This window comes from Papio anubis, chromosome 3, assembly GCF_008728515.1.
Source record: "Papio anubis isolate 15944 chromosome 3, Panubis1.0, whole genome shotgun sequence".
NCBI lineage: Eukaryota > Metazoa > Chordata > Mammalia > Primates > Cercopithecidae > Papio > Papio anubis.
The window spans coordinates 70,116,950-70,139,199 of record NC_044978.1 but is presented as its reverse complement, the minus strand read 5'-3'; the positions used below and the strand labels follow the sequence as shown (position 1 = coordinate 70,139,199).

The following is a 22,250-nucleotide window of genomic DNA, read 5'->3' as shown; positions in this document are numbered from 1 at the left end:
CAACTAATTAAGAGTTTCCTCCCTGGTACTTCTGTGTTCGTGATCTTCCTGATGTGCTTCTAGAATCTTTACCTTCCACATTATTTTTCTTAGTGCTACTAGGGTTACCTTAAAACAGGTCTGATCATCATAGGTGCTTTGGTTAGAGGTAAAAGTGTTAAATTGGCCCTTAAAGTGTTTAATTCCGAATTTTAGCTCTACTACTTACGGTCTCTAAAACCTGGAGTCCATTAAACTTCTCCTGACCTGATATTTCTTACAGTGTCAAAAGAAGGAAAAAAGTTTAGTTTAGTGGCTTTCATACTTTTTTGACCATAACTCAAAGTAAGGAAGATGATTTGCATCACAGTCTAAGTACCTATATCCATATAGTATTTTATTGGAGACCTGAATTTCTTTTTAAATATTTTTATTTTATTTTATTTTTTGAGATGGAGTCTTGCTGTGTTGCACAGGCTGGAGTGCAATGGTGCTATCTCGGCTCACTGCAAGCATCACCTTCTGAGTTCAAGCAATTCTCCTGCCTCTGCCTCCTGAGTAGCTGGGATTATAGGTGTGTGCTACCACACCTGGCTAATTTTTGTATTGTTAGTAGACACGGGGTTTTACCATTTTGGCCAGGCTGGTCTTGATCTCCTGACCTTGTGATCCGCCCACCTTGGCCTCCCAAAGTGTTGGGATTATAGGCATGAGCCACCACACCTGGCCTGAATTTCTTTAAACAGAACCGATGTGTAAATGCTACATTAAGCCCAAAGCAGCCATGTTTTATTATATTACAGAGTGTTAACAATGAACTGTTAGAATGCAAATTACTATATACTAGCCAAAAGAATATCATGACTGTCACATTTTAAACTTGTGTTTCTTAGCATGTATGAGGTTTAGAATTATTTAACAATGAAACCCAGTGCATTTAAATATTGTGGAGTTAGGGAGGGAGGTTAGTTATAAATATCTTTATAGATCTGATTTAAAGCTATGGTCGGGGAGGCTGAGGTGACTAGAATTTGTGGAGCAGAATGCTAGAAGGGAAAGAATTTCACAGAGAGAAAACCCTGGCAGTCTGCATAAGAGTGCCCTTGAATCTCTGGCTGGGAACTGGGTACAGGGAGAAACTCCAGGAGGCTGGGGGAAGGAGTACTTGAAAGTTGAACAGGGGAAATTTGAAACTATGTTGAACAGAATAAAATTGAAAACAATATAGCAGACTGTGTGGGATTTAAACTAAGGCAGTGTGGAGGGAAATTTATAACACGAAATGCTTATATTAGAAAAGAAGAAAGCTCTAAGCTTTTATCAGAAAAATGGAAAAAGAAGAGCAAATTAAGCCCAAAGTAAGCAGAGAAAAAAAATAATAGAGTTCTGGAAACCAATGAAATAGAAAACAGGAAAGCAATAGAAAAAAAAAAAAATTAGTGAAATGAAAAGCTGATTATTTGAAAGTATCAATAAAATTGATCCCTAGCCAAGACTGATCAATAAAAGAGAAGATACAAATTAACAGTATCAGGAGTGAAAGAATGGACATCATTGCAAACCTTACCAACATTAAGGGGATAATACAGAGTATTGTGAATTTTTTTGCCAATAAATTTGACAACTAGGTGAAATGGGAAAAGTCCTTTAAAGACACAAACTATGAAAGCTCCCTGAAGAAGAAGTAAAAACCTAAGTAGCACTTTCTATCAAAGAGATCGAGTTTGTGATTTAAAGTATTCCCATAAAGAAAATTCTAGGCCCAGATAGTGCTACTGATGAATTGCACCAGTCTTTTAAGAAGAAATAATAGCAGGTCTTCATAAACTCTTCCAGAAAATTAAAGAGGAAAAAACCCTTCCCAGTTCACTTTATGAGATGATTATAACTCTAATAACGTCCAGGCGCTGTGGCTCACACCTGTAATCCCAGCACTTTGGGAGGCTGAGGTGGGCGGATCACGAGGTCAGGAGATTGAGACCATCCTGGCTAACATGGTGAAACCCCGTCTCTATTAAAAATACAAAAAATTAGCCAGGCGTGGTGGTGGGTGCTTGTAGTCTCAGCTACTTGGGAGGTTGAGGCAGGAGGATGGCATGAACCTGGGAGGCGGAGCTTGCAGTGACCTGAGATTGACTTAAAACTCAATAGTAATGAAACAGGAAAGGTTGCCTTGTGCGATGGGGGTGTCACTCGCTTCTTCAGTGTCCCCCGCTCAGACCTCTAAGGGAGCATACAGATGGTCAGGCTTTGGGGCTCTGATCCCATGGCAGTGTCTAGGGGTGAATGTTTACAGCTCCTGAAGCCCCAGTGAGCGTGTGTTACAGGGTGGCTCTTTTAGTCTGCCTATAGGCACTTGTGTTAACCAGCTCAATTAGACCCTCTACCTTGTCACAAGGACAGAGGGCTTTTTGTATCCCAGGTTTCTTGCCTTGGTGTAGGGGAAGAATCGGATCACATGTGGTCTTGGAGAATGAGTATAAATAAAATTTTATTATTATATAAATAAAGTTTTATTGAGTCAAAGTAGCTCTCAGCCGGTGGGGGAGCCAGAAGGGAGATGGTTTTCACCTGGAGTTGGACTACTAGTTGGCCCCGGCCAAACTCCGCCTCTTCCCAGTGATCAATGACCTGGTGGTGTGCCAGTGCCTGTTGATGTGCTTTTGTGCTGGCATGTTTCTTTTGATGACCAGCCGCTCACATCTTCTTCCGCCGATGTGCTCCTCTTGACATCTGGCTGCGTGTGTGTGTGCTCACTAGGGTTTCGGGTTTTTATAGGCCCAGGATGGGGGCGTGGTGGGCCAGGGTGGTCTTGGAAAATGCCACATTTGGGCACAAAGGCAGGAGTGCCTGTCCTCACCTAGGTCCATGGAGGTGGAGCCCTAGCCAGTGACCACAGCCTCCTCTACCCAGCATTTCCCTTCCCCACTTCCATATCATTTAAAGGAACCATGCTCCTCCCTTCCCAGTACTCCTGTGTCAATAACACATACAACCCAATACAATAATAAGTAGAAGATTTGAATGTGTATTTCTCTGAAGATATATGTATGGCATATATCTTCATAAAACTACTCCATATCATTAGTCATTACAGAAATGCACATTGTAACTGTAATGTGATACTCCTAAACACACCCACTAGAATAGTTTAACTTAAAAAGACTTACAGTAACAATTGTTGAAGATGTGGAGTAGTTATAACTCTCCTATATAAAGGAGGAATTAAAAATTGTATAGTATTCAAAAACTTAGGAAAGCACTTTGGCAATTTTCTATAAAGTTAAGCATACATTTACAGTACAACCTAGCAGTCCCACTGCTAGGTATTTACAAGAAAAATGTGTCCACAGAAAGACTTGTACTTGAATGTATATAGGTACTTAATTCATAATAACCCCAAAATGGAAACAACTCTAATTAATCTACCTACTGGTAAAGAGATAAGCAAAAGAATATTATTCCGTAATCAAAAGGAATGTACAACTACTGATTTGTGCAGCAATATAGATGAAACTCAAAAGTATGAGTTCATTTATGAGAAATTCTAGAAAAGTTGAAACTAGGACAGAAAGTGGATCAATGTTTCCTTGCGGGTTGAATGTATTAATTTTCTATACTACGTAACAAATTACCACAACTTTAACAGCTTAAAACAATGCACATTTATTATTTCACAGTGTTAGTAGGTCAGAAGTCTAGGTCGTTTTTAACTGGATTCTCTGCTCTCTGTCTTACAAAAGTGGTCGAAGCATCAAATGACCTGGCCTTTTATCTGGAGACCCTAAGGAAGAAGAATCTGCTTTCGGGTTCATTCAGGTTGTTGGCAGAGGTATTTCCTTGTAGGAGTGAGGTTCCTGTTTCTTTGTTAACTGTCAACCAGGACCTGTTCTCTCATGTTAAGGCCCCCTCCACCTTCGAAGCAGCAATGGCACATCAAGTCTTTCTCATGCTTCAAATCTCTCTTTTTCTGTCACCAGCCAGAGAAAGCGCTCTGCTTTTAAGGATTCATGTGATTACATTAGGCCCAACCAGATAATCGCCATATTTTTAGGTCAACTGTGCCATATAACGTAACGTGATAATGGAATAGATATCTTGTCATATTTACAGGTTTCTATAGGGTATGAAATCTGGGGATGGGGGTTGGGTGCACTTTTGGAATTCTGCCTACCACAGTGAGGAAGGTTATTGACTGTGAAGCGGCACAGGAGAGCTTCTCAGGGTGATGGAAATGTTCTATAGCTTGGTTCTGGTAATGGTTACATGACTGTAGGTTTGTCAAAACTTATGGAACTGTACACTAACGGGATGAATTTTATTGATTGCAACTTACACTTCAAAAGCCGGTTAACTTAAACATCCTATGTACAAAAATATTGTACATAGGAAAATTAGCTGTCACTGAGATACTAGTGACCTCTGAATGGTTTAATTTGTATCTTATCGAATAGAAAATAGACTAAAATAGAAATAGAAAAAACAATATAAAATAGAAGAAAGAGTAAGGAAAACTACAGTTGTGTGTGTAAGTAGATTTAGAGGAATAAAAGGGAGGAAGGAGTTAATTAGTAGCTGCTCCTCTAGACCTTCTGTTAAGAGTTAGATTCCTTCTGCTCTGCCTTCCTTTTTGCTACCCAGGTATTCTGCCTGGGGATTATAAATCTGAATGGTCTTAGCAGCATCAGCTCTAGACCTCTGTCACATATAATAGCAATTGTGCACAACATAGACTATAGTGACTATCTGCTATCATCCATCCAGCCATCTATATATGGTGCCATTATGTGAAATAAAGACTAAAATAATATTGTCCTTTTGGCTCCAGTGTAATAATTACTACCATAAACCTGGTGTTTCTGATATTCTTTCAGGCTGCCATTTTTCTCACTTGCATGCCCTTTCTTTACCATTTCATCTATTCTTATGGTTTCTTATGTATATATGTTCATGACTTGAAAATCCATTATGTTCAACCCTAAACTCTTCTCCAGAATTACCTTTTGAATCTAAGGATTACCTTTGAATCCAGGATTACCTTTTGGATCTCACCCCTTGAATGTTCTGTAGAATCTCTTTCATTTTATCCCAAATGGAGCTCTATTTTCTCTCAAACAAGCTCATTTTCCTATAAATGCTATTTGAGTTGGTGTAACAGTCCTACTACCATTCACTGTAGAAACCTGGGAACTTCCTTTACTTTCCTCTCTGCTTCATAGGTTTTGCTGACCTTACATCTGAAAGAGTGTCATATTCATCCCCTGTTCCTGCTACCGCTGCCCTTGTGCAGGCCCATGACATCTCTCCTCCGCATTCCTTCACCAGCCTCCCAATTTATCCCTTTTACTTGCAGATTAATTTACCTCAAATTCATCTGATTCATTGCCATGGTCTGTTTATACCACAAGTCTGATTGTAATTTCCCTGCTTAAAACCAACAAAAGCTTTTTGCCACCTATTAGGTGAAGTCTAAATTTCTTATGTGACCTTCAAGACCAGCCATGATCTGACCCCTGGTTCTGTCTGCCTCATACTTTATTGTGTATATTACTTGATTACTTGGTTCATAGCATGTCTTTGAAATACATCTTGTCCTCTCAACATACACATGAAACTTGTGCTCATTTTTCGTTTTATAGTAAGATGTAACCTCTCTAAGAAGCCCATTCTGCTTCCACATGGATCTTATGCTATAATATGCGTATCTCTGACTTTGCATATTTACATGTTTTGTTCTTTTTTTCTTTGGGCTTCAGCTGCACATAACTGAGTTAATATTTTTTTATTTTCTAAGTTGGCTGTCTAACCCTGTTTCAATTATACATATATACTCCTCCTTGCTCAGGTGATCATATAATGCATATGTGTTTTCACACATACATTGTTTTACCAAAGTGAGATCATATTAAATTCCTGCATTTTGCCTTTGTCACTCAACGACACTGTTGTATTTTCCTCTAATGTGGTCTTGTGGTCTGTCTCTGGAGAGTGGCTATAAACACTACCCCGTCCCTGACAGGACTTCAGGAGATCTGGTCATTGATGTTTACAGTGTGCCTTTCACAGGATACTTCTTTATCCTGGCATATGACCTAATGCCTTAGTATCCATGACCCTTGATAGGTGTCTCTCACAGGAAACTTGTTTATACTGGCAGATGCCCTTGTAGCTCTTGTCTTACCTGTGTTGAGTTTATTCCTATCTAGATAGCCATTCTCTGGGAGAGTCCTGACCAGAAAAGAAGTTGGATTCCGCTGTTATTGGGTGAGACACACAGGATACAACTCACCAAAACACATGAAATAACAGAAGCAGTGTTACTTACAAATTGAGAGAGGAGAGGGCAGCATGCCTCCTACGGCCAGCTGGAAGTGAGGAGCCACAAGACACGCATATTCAACCACTGGGTAGGGAGCAAGAGACAGAGAGCGAGGGGAACCTGTGGGCCAAAGCCTCTATTGGAGTCCAGGATATTACCTAGGTGGGTTTCCTGGAGGGAGTTCTAATTGGTGGGTTTAGAGTAAGTGGGTACATGTTTCATGGAGTCACTGTGACTGAAAGGTGGTCACTGTGGCATGTCTGCACAGCCCATGCAGGCTGTGTGAGTCAGTAGGTCAAGTCAAGGGGGTTGTATTTCACTGACCACCTATAAATAGGTGGTTACTAGGAAGCAGTTGTATAAAGTGGATATCTGGATTGACCACATTGAGGAACTAGCAGGCAGAAAACTGGAAACTGTCAAGGGTAACTGAGCACTGTTTCTGGTACGAGAAAGTCCAACTTATGTTCAAAGTGAATGCAGAGGTAACATAAAACTATAGGAATTCACTGCAAACACCCTGTTAGCAATTATGTTCCTACTGATGGATATTTACTTTATTTCCTTCATTATTTACTAGTACAACCTAATGTACCTCAATAAAAATAGCACTTTTATTTCTGGGGTATAGATTCTCAGTATTGAGTTTTGGAGGTTGAAGTGTGTTTTAAATTTTAATAGTTGTTGCCATGTTGATCTAATATTGCCAGAGGGTATAATAGTATGATTACATTTTTTGTTAGCAGTGAAAGAAGGTACTTCTTCCCTTTTATCCTCACCAATAGTATTTTAATATTTTTGCCAGTCTGCTAGAAATTAAGCAGCTTTCAACTACTGTACTATAATTCCTCTGATTTTGGAGGTCCCCAAGATCCCTCCCACCTGACAGATTTGTTGATTCTCTAGCAGGACTCACAGGGCTCAGCATATAGTATGCATTGCTGTGATTTATTACAGTGAAAGGATATAAAGCAGGATCAGCAAACAGAGAAGGAGCAGGAGGTGAAGTCTGGAGGAAACCAGGCACAAACTTCCAGTTGTCTTCTGCCGGTGGAGTCATACAGGGCACACTGATTTCTCCAGCAATAGATTTTGTGATGACATGTGTAAAATGTTGTGTACCAGGACGCTCATTAGAGACTCAGTGCTTAACATTTTATTATGGGGTGGTCACATAAGCATCCTCTGCCTGGGACGTACCAAAATTCCAGAGTTCCAGAAGGAAAGCAGGTGTTCAGGATAAACATTTTGTCTGTGCAGTTTAAGTGCAGTGACCCACTCTTATCAGAGTCGTAGAAAGCCTTCCCAAATCTTGAATTCCCAAAGGTCAGCCCTGCAAGCAGACAACTGTAAGGATGGCAGTCTCAGGAGTGCTATGTAAAGTCTTTTCTTTTGCTCTTTTTAAAAATCAGCTTTATTGAAATGTAATCACATACCATACAGTTCACCCTTTAAAAGTGTAAAATTCAGTGGTTTTTAGTATATTCACAGAAATATATGTACATTACCACAGTCAATTTTGGAACATTCTTACCACCTCAGAAAGAAACTCTACCTTTAATGATCACCCCTCATGCTTCTATAGCCCCCACTTGTCCAGTCCTAAACAACCATTAATCTTCTCTCTATCTTAGTAGATTTCCTAGTTGTGGACATTTCATATGAATGGAATCATATAATATATGATCTTTTGTAACTGACTTCTTACACTTTGCTTAACTTTTTTAATGTTCATTCATGTTGTAATATGTGTCACTACTTCCTTTTTATGGCTGAATAATATTCCACTATATGAATATACATAACACATTTTGTTTATCCATTGATTGGTTGATGGACATTTGTTTGGGTTGTTTCCACTTTTTGACTGTTATGAATAATGCTCTGTTAGCTATTTTCTTCACAGCCTCCCAAATATTTATTGAGAGAATAAATACAGACTCACGTTTTCATTCTCATAATAAACTGCATTATTATTTTCAATAGTATGTTATTCCTTTGACATATTGATAGATTCTGTTTGCTAGCATTTTATTTATAATTTTTGTACCTATAATCATGTCACATTCATATGAGATTTACTATGTTTTGATATGAAGGATATGTTAGCCTTATGAAATGATTTGAGGTTACTTTCTATTTCATTTTCCCTGTGGCCTGCAGGGATCTAACACTAGAATTAACTGTTATTTGAAGTCTAGATGAAATTTAACTTTGAATTTATCTGACCCAGATGCCATTTAACATGGGAGAACTTTTATCTCTTTTCCATTTTCTTCTAAACTAGCCTTTTTAAGCTTTTCATTTTTTCTTGTATTAATTTTGGTAATTTGTATTTTGTAGGAAATTACCTGTTCCTTTAGATTTTCAAAGTTATTGCCATAAGAAAGAAAGTAATATTCTTACCATTGCTTATGTGTCTGGTCATTTCTCCTTTATCAATTTCGTTAGTGTTTATGTTTCTCTCTCTCTCTCTTTTTTTTTTTTTTCACCTTTATCAGGCTTTTTGTAAAGATGTTGTCAGTTTTTGTAAAATTTTACTTTGGGATTTATTTTTTCTATTGTTTGACTATAAATTGACTTGGAAATCTGTTTTCTTTTTAGTATTTAGGTTTCACAGTTTTCATCTTACTTCTCTTTTTTCCTACATCATGTTTGAATTCTTTGAGTTACACATCCTGTTTTCATCTGAGTTTCTCAGTCTCTAATTTTGGGAAATTCTTAATCATTTCTAGAGATATTTACTTATTTCCCTTCCTGAGAATCTTACTAGATATTGACATTTAAATATTTTAGCAATGTCTCATACCTTTTGAGAAGTGTTTATATTTTCTGCTTCCTTATTCCTTTTTTAATGTTTTGTAGGAGAATTGCTTGGCCTGAACTTGTTGCTCACTAGTATGTTCTTGCCCTATATTCTGTTTTTTTTTTTTTTTTTTTTTTTTTGAGACAGAGTCTTGCTCTGTCACCTAGGCTGGAATGCAGTGGCGCGATCTCAGCTCACTGCAAACGCCACCTCCCGGGTTCACACCATTCTCCTGCCTCAGCCTCCCCAGTAGCTGGGACTACAGGCGCCCGCCACCACACCCGGCTAATTTTTTGTATTTTTTAGTAGAGACAGGGTTTCACCATGTTAGCCAGGATGGTCTCGATCTCTTGACCTCGTGATCCGCCCGCCTTGGGCTCCCAAAGTGCTGGGATTACAGGTGTGAGCCACCGCACCTGGCCCCTGTATTCAATTTGCTAGTTAACTCATCGAGTTTTTTATTTCAGCAGTTTGAAAAATCTTGACATATCTTCAATTGGTGAATATTTATTATGTTTGTTTTAAATTTGTGTTCTCTTTAGTCTTTTTTCTTATGGTATAGATTGTTCAGTTTGTTGCCTTTCTTTCATTGTGCTCATACTCTCCAAGTGTCTGGTTATATTTTTCCTAGAAGTACCAAGTTATGAGCTAGTAATATTTGCCTGGGGAGCAGGGTGAAAGACCAGGCTCTAACATGCGTCTTTGTGTGATTTCATGGAGTAGAGGTGGGGGTGTATGAACTTGATTCGGGGTGATGCAGTTCGACAGTTGGTGCCAAAAAGGAACTTCCTGTTGACCTGCCTAGAGGCATCATCTTCTCCAGGACTTGCTATTCTTATTGTATTTATGCAGCACAGATGAGGACAGAACACACAGGGGCCTTGCAGGTGACCTAAACTTGTTACCGTTTCCGAAACTGCTTGTGTTCTGGTGCTTTCCTGATATAATAATCTCCTGTACTCTGCAGATGACACTGGGGTGGTAGCAGAGCTTTTCTGTCTCATTGCATCCTGTAGGGTAGAAATTCTCTGCCCAGAGCATTGCCCAGAGCAATGGAAAAGGTCATAACTAGGTGTTTTCCAGTTGGTAGCATTTGGCCTGCTCCATCTCTTGGTTGCCATTTCCTTAACACCCTAGAAGCCAGTTGCTTTTAGTGTCCCTAGGGTTTTTCCTTCATTAGACTGCTTTTTTTTTTTTTTTTTTGAGACGGAGTCTCGCGCTGTCGCCCAGGCTGGAGTGCAGTGGCCGGATCTCAGCTCACTGCAAGCTCCGCCTCCCGGGTTCACGCCATTCTCCGGCCTCAGCCTCCCGAGTAGCTGGGACTACAGGCGCTGCCACTTCGCCCGGCTATTTTTTGTATTTCTTAGTAGAGACGGGGTTTCACCGTGTTAGCCAGGATGGTCTCGATCTCCTGACCTCGTGATCCGCCCATCTCGGCCTCCCAAAGTGCTGGGATTACAGGCTTGAGCCACCGCGCCCGGCTAGACTGCTTTTTGCTTTTGTGTAATCTACAGGGTTGAGATGGAGGGAGGGAAGCAGAAGTTTGAAATCTTGTGCTGGAATGGAAGCCATAATATTTTTAAATTATCTGTTTGTGTCTGTGCCCCTCACCAAACTAAACCCCTTAAGGGTAGTGATTTTTATATGTACGCTAAGGTATATATTAAAATAGTTCATGGAGCAGACTTGGTGTCTAATAAAGTTTATTGAAAATATTTCAAAAAGATTCTTTCATTAAAAATAAAAATGTACTACCAATACAGAACTTCCTTAATGTTGTAAAAACATGATTAAATTTATTAAAACCTTAATTTGTGCGCAAAGTTTCAGGATCATTTAGATCACTTTAGAAGGGGTTATAAACTGTAGAGTAAAATTAAAATAAGAAAACAACTAACATAATACATTCATCCCTCAGTGGACTGGTTCCAGGACCTACTGCAGATACCACAATCCATGGATTCTTAAATCCTTCAGTGGACCCTGGGGAACCCACAGATAGTAAAAGTTGGTCCTCCACAGCTGAGGTTCCGCATCCCACAAACACTGTATTTTTGATCTGTGGTTCTTGAATCCACAGATGCAGAACTCGTGGATATGAAGGACTGGCTGTATAGTCCTCCAAATGTTTTATAATTCTCAAAACATTTAACCTATGTTAAAACAGCGCTGTTATTGTTATCCCCGTCTTAAAAGTGAAGAAACCATGAATCAGAGATGGTAAGAATGTATCTAAGACTAAGCAGCCAATAAATAGGCCTAGAAACAAAGTCTCCTGACTTGGATACTTCTTTATTTTTCAGTGCTTCTCTATTTTAATGGCTATTTGATTAATGATATTGAACTGATCTGTGCCATTATGTCTGTCATCTTTTTGTGCTATGGAACTCAATGACTGTTACCCAGAGTTTTTGTTGTTGTTGTTTGTTTTTAGAGACAGCATCTTGCTGCCCTGCCACCCAGGCTGGAGTGCAGTGGTGCAATCTTAGTTCACTGTAGCCTCAAACTTCTGGGCTCAAGTAATCCTCCCGCCTCAGCTTCCTGAGTAAAACTATGCTTGGCTTTTTTTTTTTTTTTTAATTTTTTGTAGAGACAAGGTCTTGCTATGTTGCCCAGGCTAGTCTTGAACCCCTAGTTTCAAGTGATCCTCCCCACTCGATCTCCAGAAGTGCTGGGATTACACATGTGGGCCACCCTGCGTGGTCATCACCCGAGTTTAAAGCCAGAGTTCTTAAAAAGGGCCTGTGAGATCCCACATGATCTGTGTTTTTCCCATTTACTTTTCTCTTTGTTCACATTTCTCCTGCCACACTAGGCTTTATATTACTATTTCTCCACTGTACCAGATATGCTCCTCAGTATCTTTGAGGTTTCTGTTCACTGTGCTTGGAATTCTTTCTCTCAGGTGGCTTCTTCATCCCTTTCCAATCTTTGTGCAAATGTAACCTCAATGAGACCATTGTTCATTATCCTATCTAAAAGCACAAACCATCCCACATTATATATACTTCCTATCTCTTTTTCTTAGATTGCTTTTGTTGCTACTTAGCATATAACCCTTCTAGTACACTGTACAATTTATTATACATTAAGGTATTGTCTGCCTTTTGTCATTATAATGTTAGTTCCAGTGACTGGTTCAATACGTGACTCAAAAAATGTTGAATGAAGTAATTCATCAACAAAATTCAGTTGATTAGACAAAACTGTTAGTAATACAGGTATACCGCTGAGGTATTGCAGGTTTGATTCCAGACCACTGCAATAAAGCAAGTTGCAGGAATTTTTTTGTTTTGCTGTGCATATAAAAGTTATGTTTACACTATACCACAGTCTATTAAGTGTGCAAAATAGCATTGTCTAAAAAGACAATGTATATATCTTACTTAAAAGCTACAGTTAGAAAATGCTAATGATCATTTGAGCTTTCAGTGAGTTGTAACCGTTTTGCTGGTAGAGGGTCTTGCCTTGATGTTGATGGCTGCGACTGAATCAGGGTGATGGTTGCTGAAGGTTGAGGTGGCTGTGGCTATTTCTTAAAATAAGGCAATGATGAAGTTTGTCACATTGACTCTTTCTTTCACCAAAGATTCCTCTGTAGCATGTGACAACATATCAAACAGTGTAGCTGTTTGATAGCATATTCCCCACCGTAGATCTTCTTTCAGAATTGGGGTCGAACCCTGACATTGCAGTAATGTTCTAAACAGCATCTTCACCAGAAGTTGGTTTCATCTCAGGAAGCCACTTTCTTTACTCAGCCACAAGAAGCAATTCCCCTGTTCAAGTTTTATCATGAGATTGTAGCAATTCAGTCACATCTTCACATTCCACCTACAATTTTAGTTCTCTTGCTGTTTACATCCAGTTACTTTCTCCACTGAAGTCTTGAGCCCCTCAGAGTCATTCGTAAGTGTTGGAATCATTAACCAAATATCCTGTTAATGTTGATATTTTGCCCTCTTCTTGTGAATCCTGATTGTTCTTTATGGCGTCTAGAATGGTGAATCCTTTTCAGAAGGTTTTTTCAGTTTACTTTGCCCAGATCCATCAGAGGACTCTCTTTCTGTGGCACCTATGGCCTTATGAAATGTGTTTCTTTTTTTTTTTCTTTTTCTTTTTTTTTTTTTTTTTGAGACAGAGTCTCGCTCCGTCGCCCAGGCAGGAGTGGTGCGATCTCCGCTCACTGCAAGCTCTGCCGCCTCCCAGGTTCACGCCATTCTCCTGCCTCAGCCTCCCTAGAAGCTGGGACTACAGGCACCCGCCACCATGCCCGGCTAGTGTTTTTTTATTTTTAGTAGAGACGGGGTTTTGCCGTGTTCGCCAGGATGGTCTTGATCTCCTGACCTCGTGATCCGCCCGCCTCGGCCGCCCAAAGTGCTAGGATTACAGGCGTGAGCCACCATGCCCGGCCCGAAATGTGTTTCTTAAATAACGGGACTTAAAAGTCAAAATACTCCTTGATCCATGAACTGCAGAATGGTTATTGCAGGGATGAAAGCGACATTCATCTCTTTGTACATCACCATCAAGAAATCTTGGGTAACCAGGTGCATTGTCAATAAACAGTAATATTTTGAAAGGAATCTTTTTCTGAGCAGTAGGTCTTCAACTGTGGGCTTAAAATATTCAGTAAACCATGCTGTAAACAGATGTGCTGTCATCCAGGCTTTGTTGTTCCATTTGTAGAGTACAGTCAGTCTAGATTTATCATGATTTTTAAGGCCCTAGAATTTTCAGAATGATAAGTGAGCATTGGCTTCAACTCGAAGTCAACAACTGCATTAGGTCCTAATAAGAGAGTTGGCCTGCAGCTGGAAAGGCGGCCGCCCCCTTGCCCGTCACGCAACGCACATTCTTGGGGAACCTGGTGCTAAACCATTTGTAGACGACCTGCTTCTGGGTCGGGGTTTTGTATGTAGCAGAGCAGCTCCCTCACTGCAATCTATTGAAAGTCAGCCCTCAACACAAGGGTTGGAAAAAATTGAAAAGTAATTAAAAAAAAAAAAAAAAAAAAAAAAGAGTCAGCCTGTCCTTTGAAGCTTTGAAGCCAGGCATTGACTTCTTTCTGACTGAGAATGTCCTGGATGGCATCTTCTTCTATCTGTCCATATCATTGTCAGTCTTCAACTGTTTCTTCAACAGATGACAGTCTTCATCTGTCAAACGGTTGATGACTGTTTCTTCTTCAACACGGAAAATCTGCTAATTAGTGTAGCCATCAGTTAGCTAGATCTCTGGATAATTTGCTGTAGCTTCTCCATCAGCATTTGCTGACTCACCTTGTATTTTTATGTTATGGAGATGGTATCTTTCCTTAAACCTCCTGAACCAACCTCTTTTAGCTTCCTACTTTTCTTCTTTAGCTTCCTCACCCTCTTTTTCTCAGCTTTCATAGAATTAAAGAGCGTTAGGGCCTTGCTCTGGATTGGGCTTTGGCTTGAAGGAATGTTGTAACTGGTTGGATCTTCTATCCAGGCCACTCAAATTTTCTCAATATCAGCAATAAGGGAGTTTCGCTTTCTTATCATTCAGGTGTTTACTTGAGTAGCACTTTTAATTTTCCTTCAAGAGCTTTCCCTTTGCATTCACAACTTGGGTTACTTACTGTTTGGTGTAGGAAGCCTACCTTTCCGCCTGTCTCGGCTTTCAACATGCCTTCCTCACCAAGTTTAGTCATTTCCAACTTTTAACTGAAAATGAGAGACATGCGACTCCTTTTACTTGAACACCTAGGGGCCATTGTAGGGTTATGAACTGACGTCATTTCAATACTGCTGCATCTCAGGGAATAGGGAGGCCTGAGGACAGGAGAGAGTTGGGGAAACAGGAGGTCAGTGGAGCAGTCAGAATACACACATTCATGGATTATGCTTGCTATCGTATATGGGAGTGGTTCATATTGCCTGAAAACAATTACAGTAGTAACATCAAAGATAACTCATCACAGGTCAGCATAACGGATACAGTAATAATGAAAAAGAATTACTGAAGTGTCACATAGACATGAAGTGGGCATATGCTGTTGGGAAAATGGTGCTGGTAGATTGGCTTGGTACAGGGTTGGCACACACCTTCAATTTGTTAAAACGGCAGTATATCTGCAAAGTGCAATTGAGTAAAATGCTGTAAAACAAGGTATTCTTGTACTCATTTGTTTTTAATTCATAAGTTTAACATTTAAAGTCCTTTTAATCAGGAGTGTGCATTTGTTGATACCATGGAAATTTAATTCACCAAGATTTATTTATGACTTAAAGGTTTCTTTTGAATAATTATACATACGATTTACATAAAATCTGTCTTTTTTGGAAAAATACAATTCTATGTAAGATGGATAACAGTATATTAATAAATAGAACAATTTAGTATTGACAGATATAGGATACCAGCTGAAATATAATTTCTAGGTTTTTGGAGAATATTTTCCTTATGAAACCATCCTTTGAACATTGAGCTTAAGATAGGTAGGGATTGATGTCACAGTGATATTTTAAAAATGTAAATGATGAAATTTAAAAAAATATATATTAGAATGCTATCAGTTCTAATCCTTTTTATGACGAGTTTTAATTCTATATTCAATATTTGTGTTGAAATGGTAAAGTTGAGTTTTCTTATTTGCATTTGCTTTTATTTAAACTTTTTTTTTCTTTTTTGTAGATTTGCTTTGAGGTCACATTGATATGAAATATGGAGTCACCTTTCATAACTTCACCTGGGAAAGAGAAAGAAAACTTTCTTGTTAAAAAAACTTAAGGAAAACAAACAACCAAAGGAATCATGCCAAATGCCAACTCTCCATCTTTTTGTATTATTAGCATATTCTGTGCATCAGGACAAATGGCTTATGCATTAAAGGAGATGATTTGTTTATCAGTATTTTTAGCCATTAAAAAAAATCGTTTTCATATTAACCTTATACAGCTCCCATAAAATTTAACACATCTAAACATCTTTAAGGCCTTGTTTAAAACAGCTTTCTTTTTTAGTGCTTAGAACTTCTATGTTTATGCACCGTATTGTTACTTGTCAAAGTCTTTAAGAGTTTATAACATCAGGAAAGATATGGACTTGGAAACTTCCATTATTAAAATAGACTGCAGTGGATTTAAGTGGACAATTCAAGACAACCATTTTATTGTCCAAAATATTACATAAAAGTGTGTAGTTTTTAGCCTAAATGCAAACAAAGTTGCTTGAAAATGGCATGGGTAAAATTCTTACGGAAACCTGGTGGCAATCTTGGAAAAGTTTATCAGCCTGGAAGTATGCTATCCCTAGCCCCTACCAAAGGCTTGTTAAATGAACCAGGACAAAACAGCTGCTTTCTTAATAGTGCTGTACAGGTGAGACCATAATTACTTATTATATTTTAAAAAGTACTTTTCAGAATATCCTTTGTTTAACGCTTCTTTAGCTCATACATTAAAAATAAAGTTACTATAGATTAGAATGACTTTTTAATATAACTTTTAATGGGAGCAAAAATGTTTTGGCTGGTCATTTTGGTTTTTATAATAAATGGAAATGTTTTTTTCAACAGACTGATGTATCGCTGTGATATAAATAATCTTCTTATTTAAAAGGTTTATATAGTAAATTAAGGACATTTTTCTAACATACACAAACGTTTTTGTTTTAATCAGCTAACACCCCTCCCTTAAAAAAAACATACAGTAGGGTGAGGTGGCGGGCGCCTGTAGCCCCAGCTACTCGGGAGGCTGAGGCAGGAGAATGGTGTAAACCCGGGAGGCGGAGCTTGCAGTGAGCTGAGATCCGGCCACTGCACTCCAGCCCGGGCGACAGAGCGAGACTCCCTCTCAAAAAAAAAAAAAAAAAAAAAATACAGTATATGGATCCCTGTAGATAGAATAAAAAGACTGCTTGGATTGAAATGAGAATGCAGAGTTTTTAATCTCAGTACTCAAACTCCCTTCACCTCCCACTGTGGTCCTTAAATTACCTCTGTGGAATCATCATTTGGGCAGCACTGTTTTGGTTAAATTGGAGGATAATCCATTTTGCTTCAATCCTTATTGAAAATCTTTTAATTAACCTGCTTTTCTGCCTTAGATAACTATACTTTCTTATGCATAATAAAGTTTTTATTCAGCAGTTTTAGATCTTATGGATCCTGTGTCCTGACCATTGTAGAGTACTAAAGATGAGGAAGATTTTAGAATACTGATAAATTTTTCTATTGACCTTAGAATATACCTTAAAAGAATTCATATATAATGATTCACTTTTCATGTGTATTTTTTCTTTTGAAAACTAATAGAGAAAAATATTTGTTGATTAGCTCATTTGACGGATAAACACGTGTAGAGTGTGTCAAGTGTACAGACGTCTGACTCAGAGCTGTGTTCTCCGTTGCCTTCTACCTGAGACAGATGCCAAACTTGAACGTTCTCTAACTCACCCAGGAAAGAGAAGCAGCTAGTATTAAGAAAGCATTAATTTACTTTAGTTCGCTTAAATGCTAGTGTTCTGCCCTGGCTCAAAGATCCCACTGACATTACTGTGACAAATGCAGAAAAGTATTTATTCAGTGGCAACGGATATAGTGAAATATTAGATACCAAAAGACCTGGAATTAAATGATTTTGATGGAATCAGGCTGTGAGAAAGGGTTTCTGCCTTTTCAGATACTTTTCTATTTATCCGTTTTCCTACCCTTTTTCCCTTTTATGTTTCCCCTCTGTTTCTGTCCTTTTCATTAGCACCCAAAATACTATGTATAGTTCAGAGAAACAAAACGCATATTAGAACAGGTGAAAATTTTGAGTGAGGAAACTTACATGGATCAGAACATTGAGAAGTATTCCTATGATTATGTATTTTTAAAAAAATGAACGTTCTTCTGACATTTACCATGAAGACTGTTTACTTATACTATCTGCATAGTTGCCATTTCTGGTGCTCATCAGTTTTTTGCATAGATCCACATTCCATCTGATATCCTTTGCTTTTGCTTGAAGGTTCTTTCTTGTAACACAGGTTTATTGGTGATCAATTCTTTCAGCTTTTGTATGTCTGGAAAAGATCTGTATTTCACTTTTGTTTTTGAAAGATATTTTCACTCATTAAAGATGGTCCAAGTTGACATTTTTCTTTCAGTACTTTAAAGATTTTTGCTTCTCTGTGTTTTAGCTTGCATTATTCTAATGAAAAATCTAATATTCTGATCTTTGTTTCTCTGTATGTTATTTGTTCTTTTTCTCTAGGTGCTTTTAAGATTTTCTCCTTATCATTGGCTTAAACCAATTTAATGATGTTTCCTGATACAGGTTTCTTCATATTTCTTGTGTTTGGGTTTGTTGAGCATCTTGGATCTGTGGGTTTTGGATTTAAATCAAATTTGGAAACACTTTGTTATTTCTTCAAATAATTTTTCTGACTCTTCCCTCCTTTGGGGTTTTCCAGTTACATACGCAGTGGGTTGCCTGAAGTTTTCCAGTTGTTCTACAACTCACTGATGCTCTCTCTCAGTCTTTTTTTCTCTTTGTGTTTTATTTTGTGTGGTGTCTGTTACTCCATTTTCAAGTTCATTAATCTTTTCCTTTGTATTGCCTAACTGCAATTAATCCCATCCAGTGTATTTTTTGTCTTAGACATTGTAGTTTTCACTTTGAGAAGTTTGATCTTGGTCTTCTTAAAATCTCTTTCATGTCTCTACTTAGCATTTGCTAGTCTGTTAAACATGTGAAGTGTAGTTGTAATAATTGTTATTATGTACTTGTCTGCTAATTCTGTTATTTGTATAAATACTGGGTGTATTTCAATAACTTGTTTTTTTTTTTCTTATCTTGTTGTTGTTTTCTTTTAATACTTGGTAATCTTTTGTTGGATGTCAGATAAGTTTTACCTTGTCAGGTTATGGATATTTTTATATTCCTAAAAATAATCTAGAACTTTGTTCTGAGACAGTTTATTTGGAAGCAGTTTGATCATTTTACTTTAAACTTTGTTAGGCAGGACAGAGCTGTGTTTACTTTTGGATTAAATTCTTTGCTATTGAGACTCTTCTTTTTCAACCATTGCTCTGTGAATTATGAAGTTTTCTCTTTGGCTGCAGGAATAGGCACTATCTTGGGCATGTGCGAGCTCTGGGCACTATTCCCTCTAATATTTTTGGGTGTTTCTTTCCCAGGCCTTAGACAGTTTCCTCATAGTACACCCCCAAATACTGGAGGGGGATCATCTACTGATCCCTGATGTTAACTCTCTGTGCAGCTCTCTGCAGTACTCTGCCCTGTCAACTCTAGCAGCTTTGGGGGATCTGCTGGTCTCTGTTATCTGCCATATAAGCTAATTTACAAAGCCAATTCTCCCTGACAAAACAACTATTCAAATAGATTTTCTATGAGATAAGACCTGACTTTCTTTTTGAAAATTCAGAATGCAAATGTTGATTTGCAATTTGATGAATACTTTTTAAAAAATGCTGAGAAATAAATTGTAGAATATGTCTTATAAGAATTTACTAAACACAACATTAAAATGTTTAGATCTGATATAAGACAGAAAAATGAATTTATGTGCCATTTCATATTAATATTTAAGCTATTTCTTACATTATTTTCAATTAAAGAATGTATGATGAAAGGTTTGTATTTAATATATGTATAGATATGTGTTGATCTTTTGGGACTAATATAAGAAATATGTATAAATATTCAAAAATAACTACATTTGTTAGGCACCATTTAAATTGCTACATGCAAATAATGAAAAAGTGTATATTGCTAAAAACTAATTAGTTCAACAACTAGCTTAAACCTTAATTTTTTAAAAATAAGTGATAGAATATAACCAACATTTTAAAATGAAATGGGACCAGGAACATTGGCTCACACCTGTAATCCTAGCACTTTGGGAGGCCAAAGTAGGTGGATCACTTGAGGTCAGGAGTTTGAGACCAACTTAGCCAACATGGTGAAACCCTGTCTCTACCAAAAACACAAAAATTAGCTGGGCGTGGTGGCAGGCGCCTGTAGTTCCAGCTACTCAGGAGGCTGAGGCAGGAGAATCGCTTGAACCCAGGAGGCTGAGGTTGCATTGAGCCAAGAGCACCATCACATTCCAGCCTGGGCAAGAAAGTGAGACTCCATCTAAAAAATAAATAAATAAAAATAAAATAAAATGAAATGGATGAAGATTAACTATAATTAGGATAATTATTTTGTGATAGCCATTTGTTAAAGTAGCCTTTACACTATTGTGTTAAAGACAGTAATGTACAGAGAACTTGAAATAAATCACATAAAACATTTTATCTGTAGTTTGATCCAGTGTAACTCAGAGTTTTTGTAATCATAGAAAACATTCTAGTTACATTTGGAAGACTTCACTAACTTTATAAACAGATTATAGAGGGTATTCTATTTTAGCTGAATATTTTAAACTTTAATGCAAAAGCAGTACAATTAGGTCTAATATAACACATTAGTGTGATTTTAATGTCTGAGAAGCAAAGTTATAACATTTAATATTATAATACTGTTTAATAGCTCACATTTTTTGTATTCTTACTGCTTGTTAAACATTACATATGTCACCTAATTTAATCCTTACAACATCCGTAAGAGGTAAGTACTACATTTATCTTTATTTTACTGATGAGAAAACTGAGTCCCAGAAAATATTTTGCCTGAGTCAGTCCAGAAATTGGTAAACAGTAAACTCAGAATTAGAAACCAGACACCTGCCTTCAGATGTGTTTTATTAACCTCAGTGGTATACTATTTCTAAAGCTGTGCTATCATTAAATCATTTTCTTTGTTGGTAAAATGGATTTCATTGTATTTTTAAAAATATGCTAGGATGTGATACTCAAGAAAGTTTTTAAACATCATCAAGTGCTTTGCAAAAACACTGAGTTATCTGTGGTAGAAAAATTGATCCTATTCATTATGCTTTAATAAAAGGCAACGTTTAAGGAGAAATTCTAAAATGACATTTAGTTGTGGAGTAGTTGAAAATATAGGACATATTAAAACCAGTTTGTTTTTATTAACTTTTTGTTTTTATTTGGGAGAAAGGAGAGATCATGAATAGATTTTCTTAGGTTATTTGAGGACACGACTAAAAGATAGAGAAATTTGAAGATATTATTTGTTTATTGTAGTAGTAGTATCAGTCACAAATAGCAGCTGGTACTCGTTGCATGCCAGTTGAGTACCATACCCTGCTCTAGAAACATTACATATTATTTAATCCTTACAAGAACTTTATGAGACACAAGTACTATTCTTATCCTCATTGTATAGAATTTAGGTTTTTCAGAATGATTTTATGTACTGGACTGATTTGTTTTGACAGTTACAATCTTTTTGGGTTTGCTTTATCTTTGTCTTTTTTTTTTTTTTTTTTTTTGAGACGGAGTCTCGCGCTGTCCCCCAGGCTGGAGTGCAGTGGCGCGATCTCGGCTCACTGCAAGCTCCGCCTCCCGGGTTCACGCCATTCTCCTGCCTCAGCCTCCTGAGTAGCTGGGACTACAGGCGCCCACCACCGCGCCCGGCTAATTTTTTGTATTTTTTAGTAGAGACGGGGTTTCACTGTGGTCTCGATCTCCTGACCTTGTGATCCGCCCGCCTCGGCCTCCCAAAGTGCTGGGATTACAGGCGTGAGCCACCTCGCCCGGCCTATCTTTGTCTTTTAGTAGCAGAAGATAAGTGATAATTGCAGCAAGTATATACTTAGGTAATTTATTAATGGCTGCTGCTTACTATGCTGTACACAGGTACCCCCTTTCTTGTTCCATGTACAGTGACAGCACACACCTCTGCTCACCCCTTTTTCTTGGCATAATGTGCAGACCCCTATTTAGTACACTCTGGCTTTAAAGTCTAATTATATTTCCTTTCAAAATTTCAGTTTGTTTCAAGTATTATAATCACTTCCTCTTTCATGTCTCTGCCAACTTTTCTATTTGGTATTCCATGTTTCCTGTTCAGACCAAATCCTTAATGAGGAGTTGGTTTTTGCCTGCTCCATGCCTGTCATGGTTTTTCATGTGCACCAGTAACAGTGTCTTCTGAATCCAACTTTTATATATGCACAACATGCATGTAGCAATTTTATACTTGCTGTTATTTCCAGCGGTTATGTATGTGTGATTATGTACAGGCAATTAAAAGA

At 37.9% G+C, this 22,250-nt stretch overlaps 1 protein-coding gene across 3 annotated transcripts in view; it reads left to right on the top strand.

Annotated features, from left to right (window-relative positions):
- Window positions 1-22,250, top strand: part of USP53 (ubiquitin specific peptidase 53) — a 78,528-nt gene that overhangs the window by 11,080 nt on the left and 45,198 nt on the right. For 2 of the 3 annotated variants that reach the window (XM_021938750.2, XM_021938749.2), the window contains exon 3: window positions 15,768-16,453. The exons of the other annotated variant lie outside the window; for it this stretch is intronic. In XM_021938750.2, the coding sequence (XP_021794442.1) occupies window positions 16,310-16,453 (144 nt within the window). In that variant the 5' untranslated portion in view covers window positions 15,768-16,309. The remainder of the gene's footprint in view (window positions 1-15,767; window positions 16,454-22,250) is intronic. 3 annotated transcript variants of the gene reach the window in all.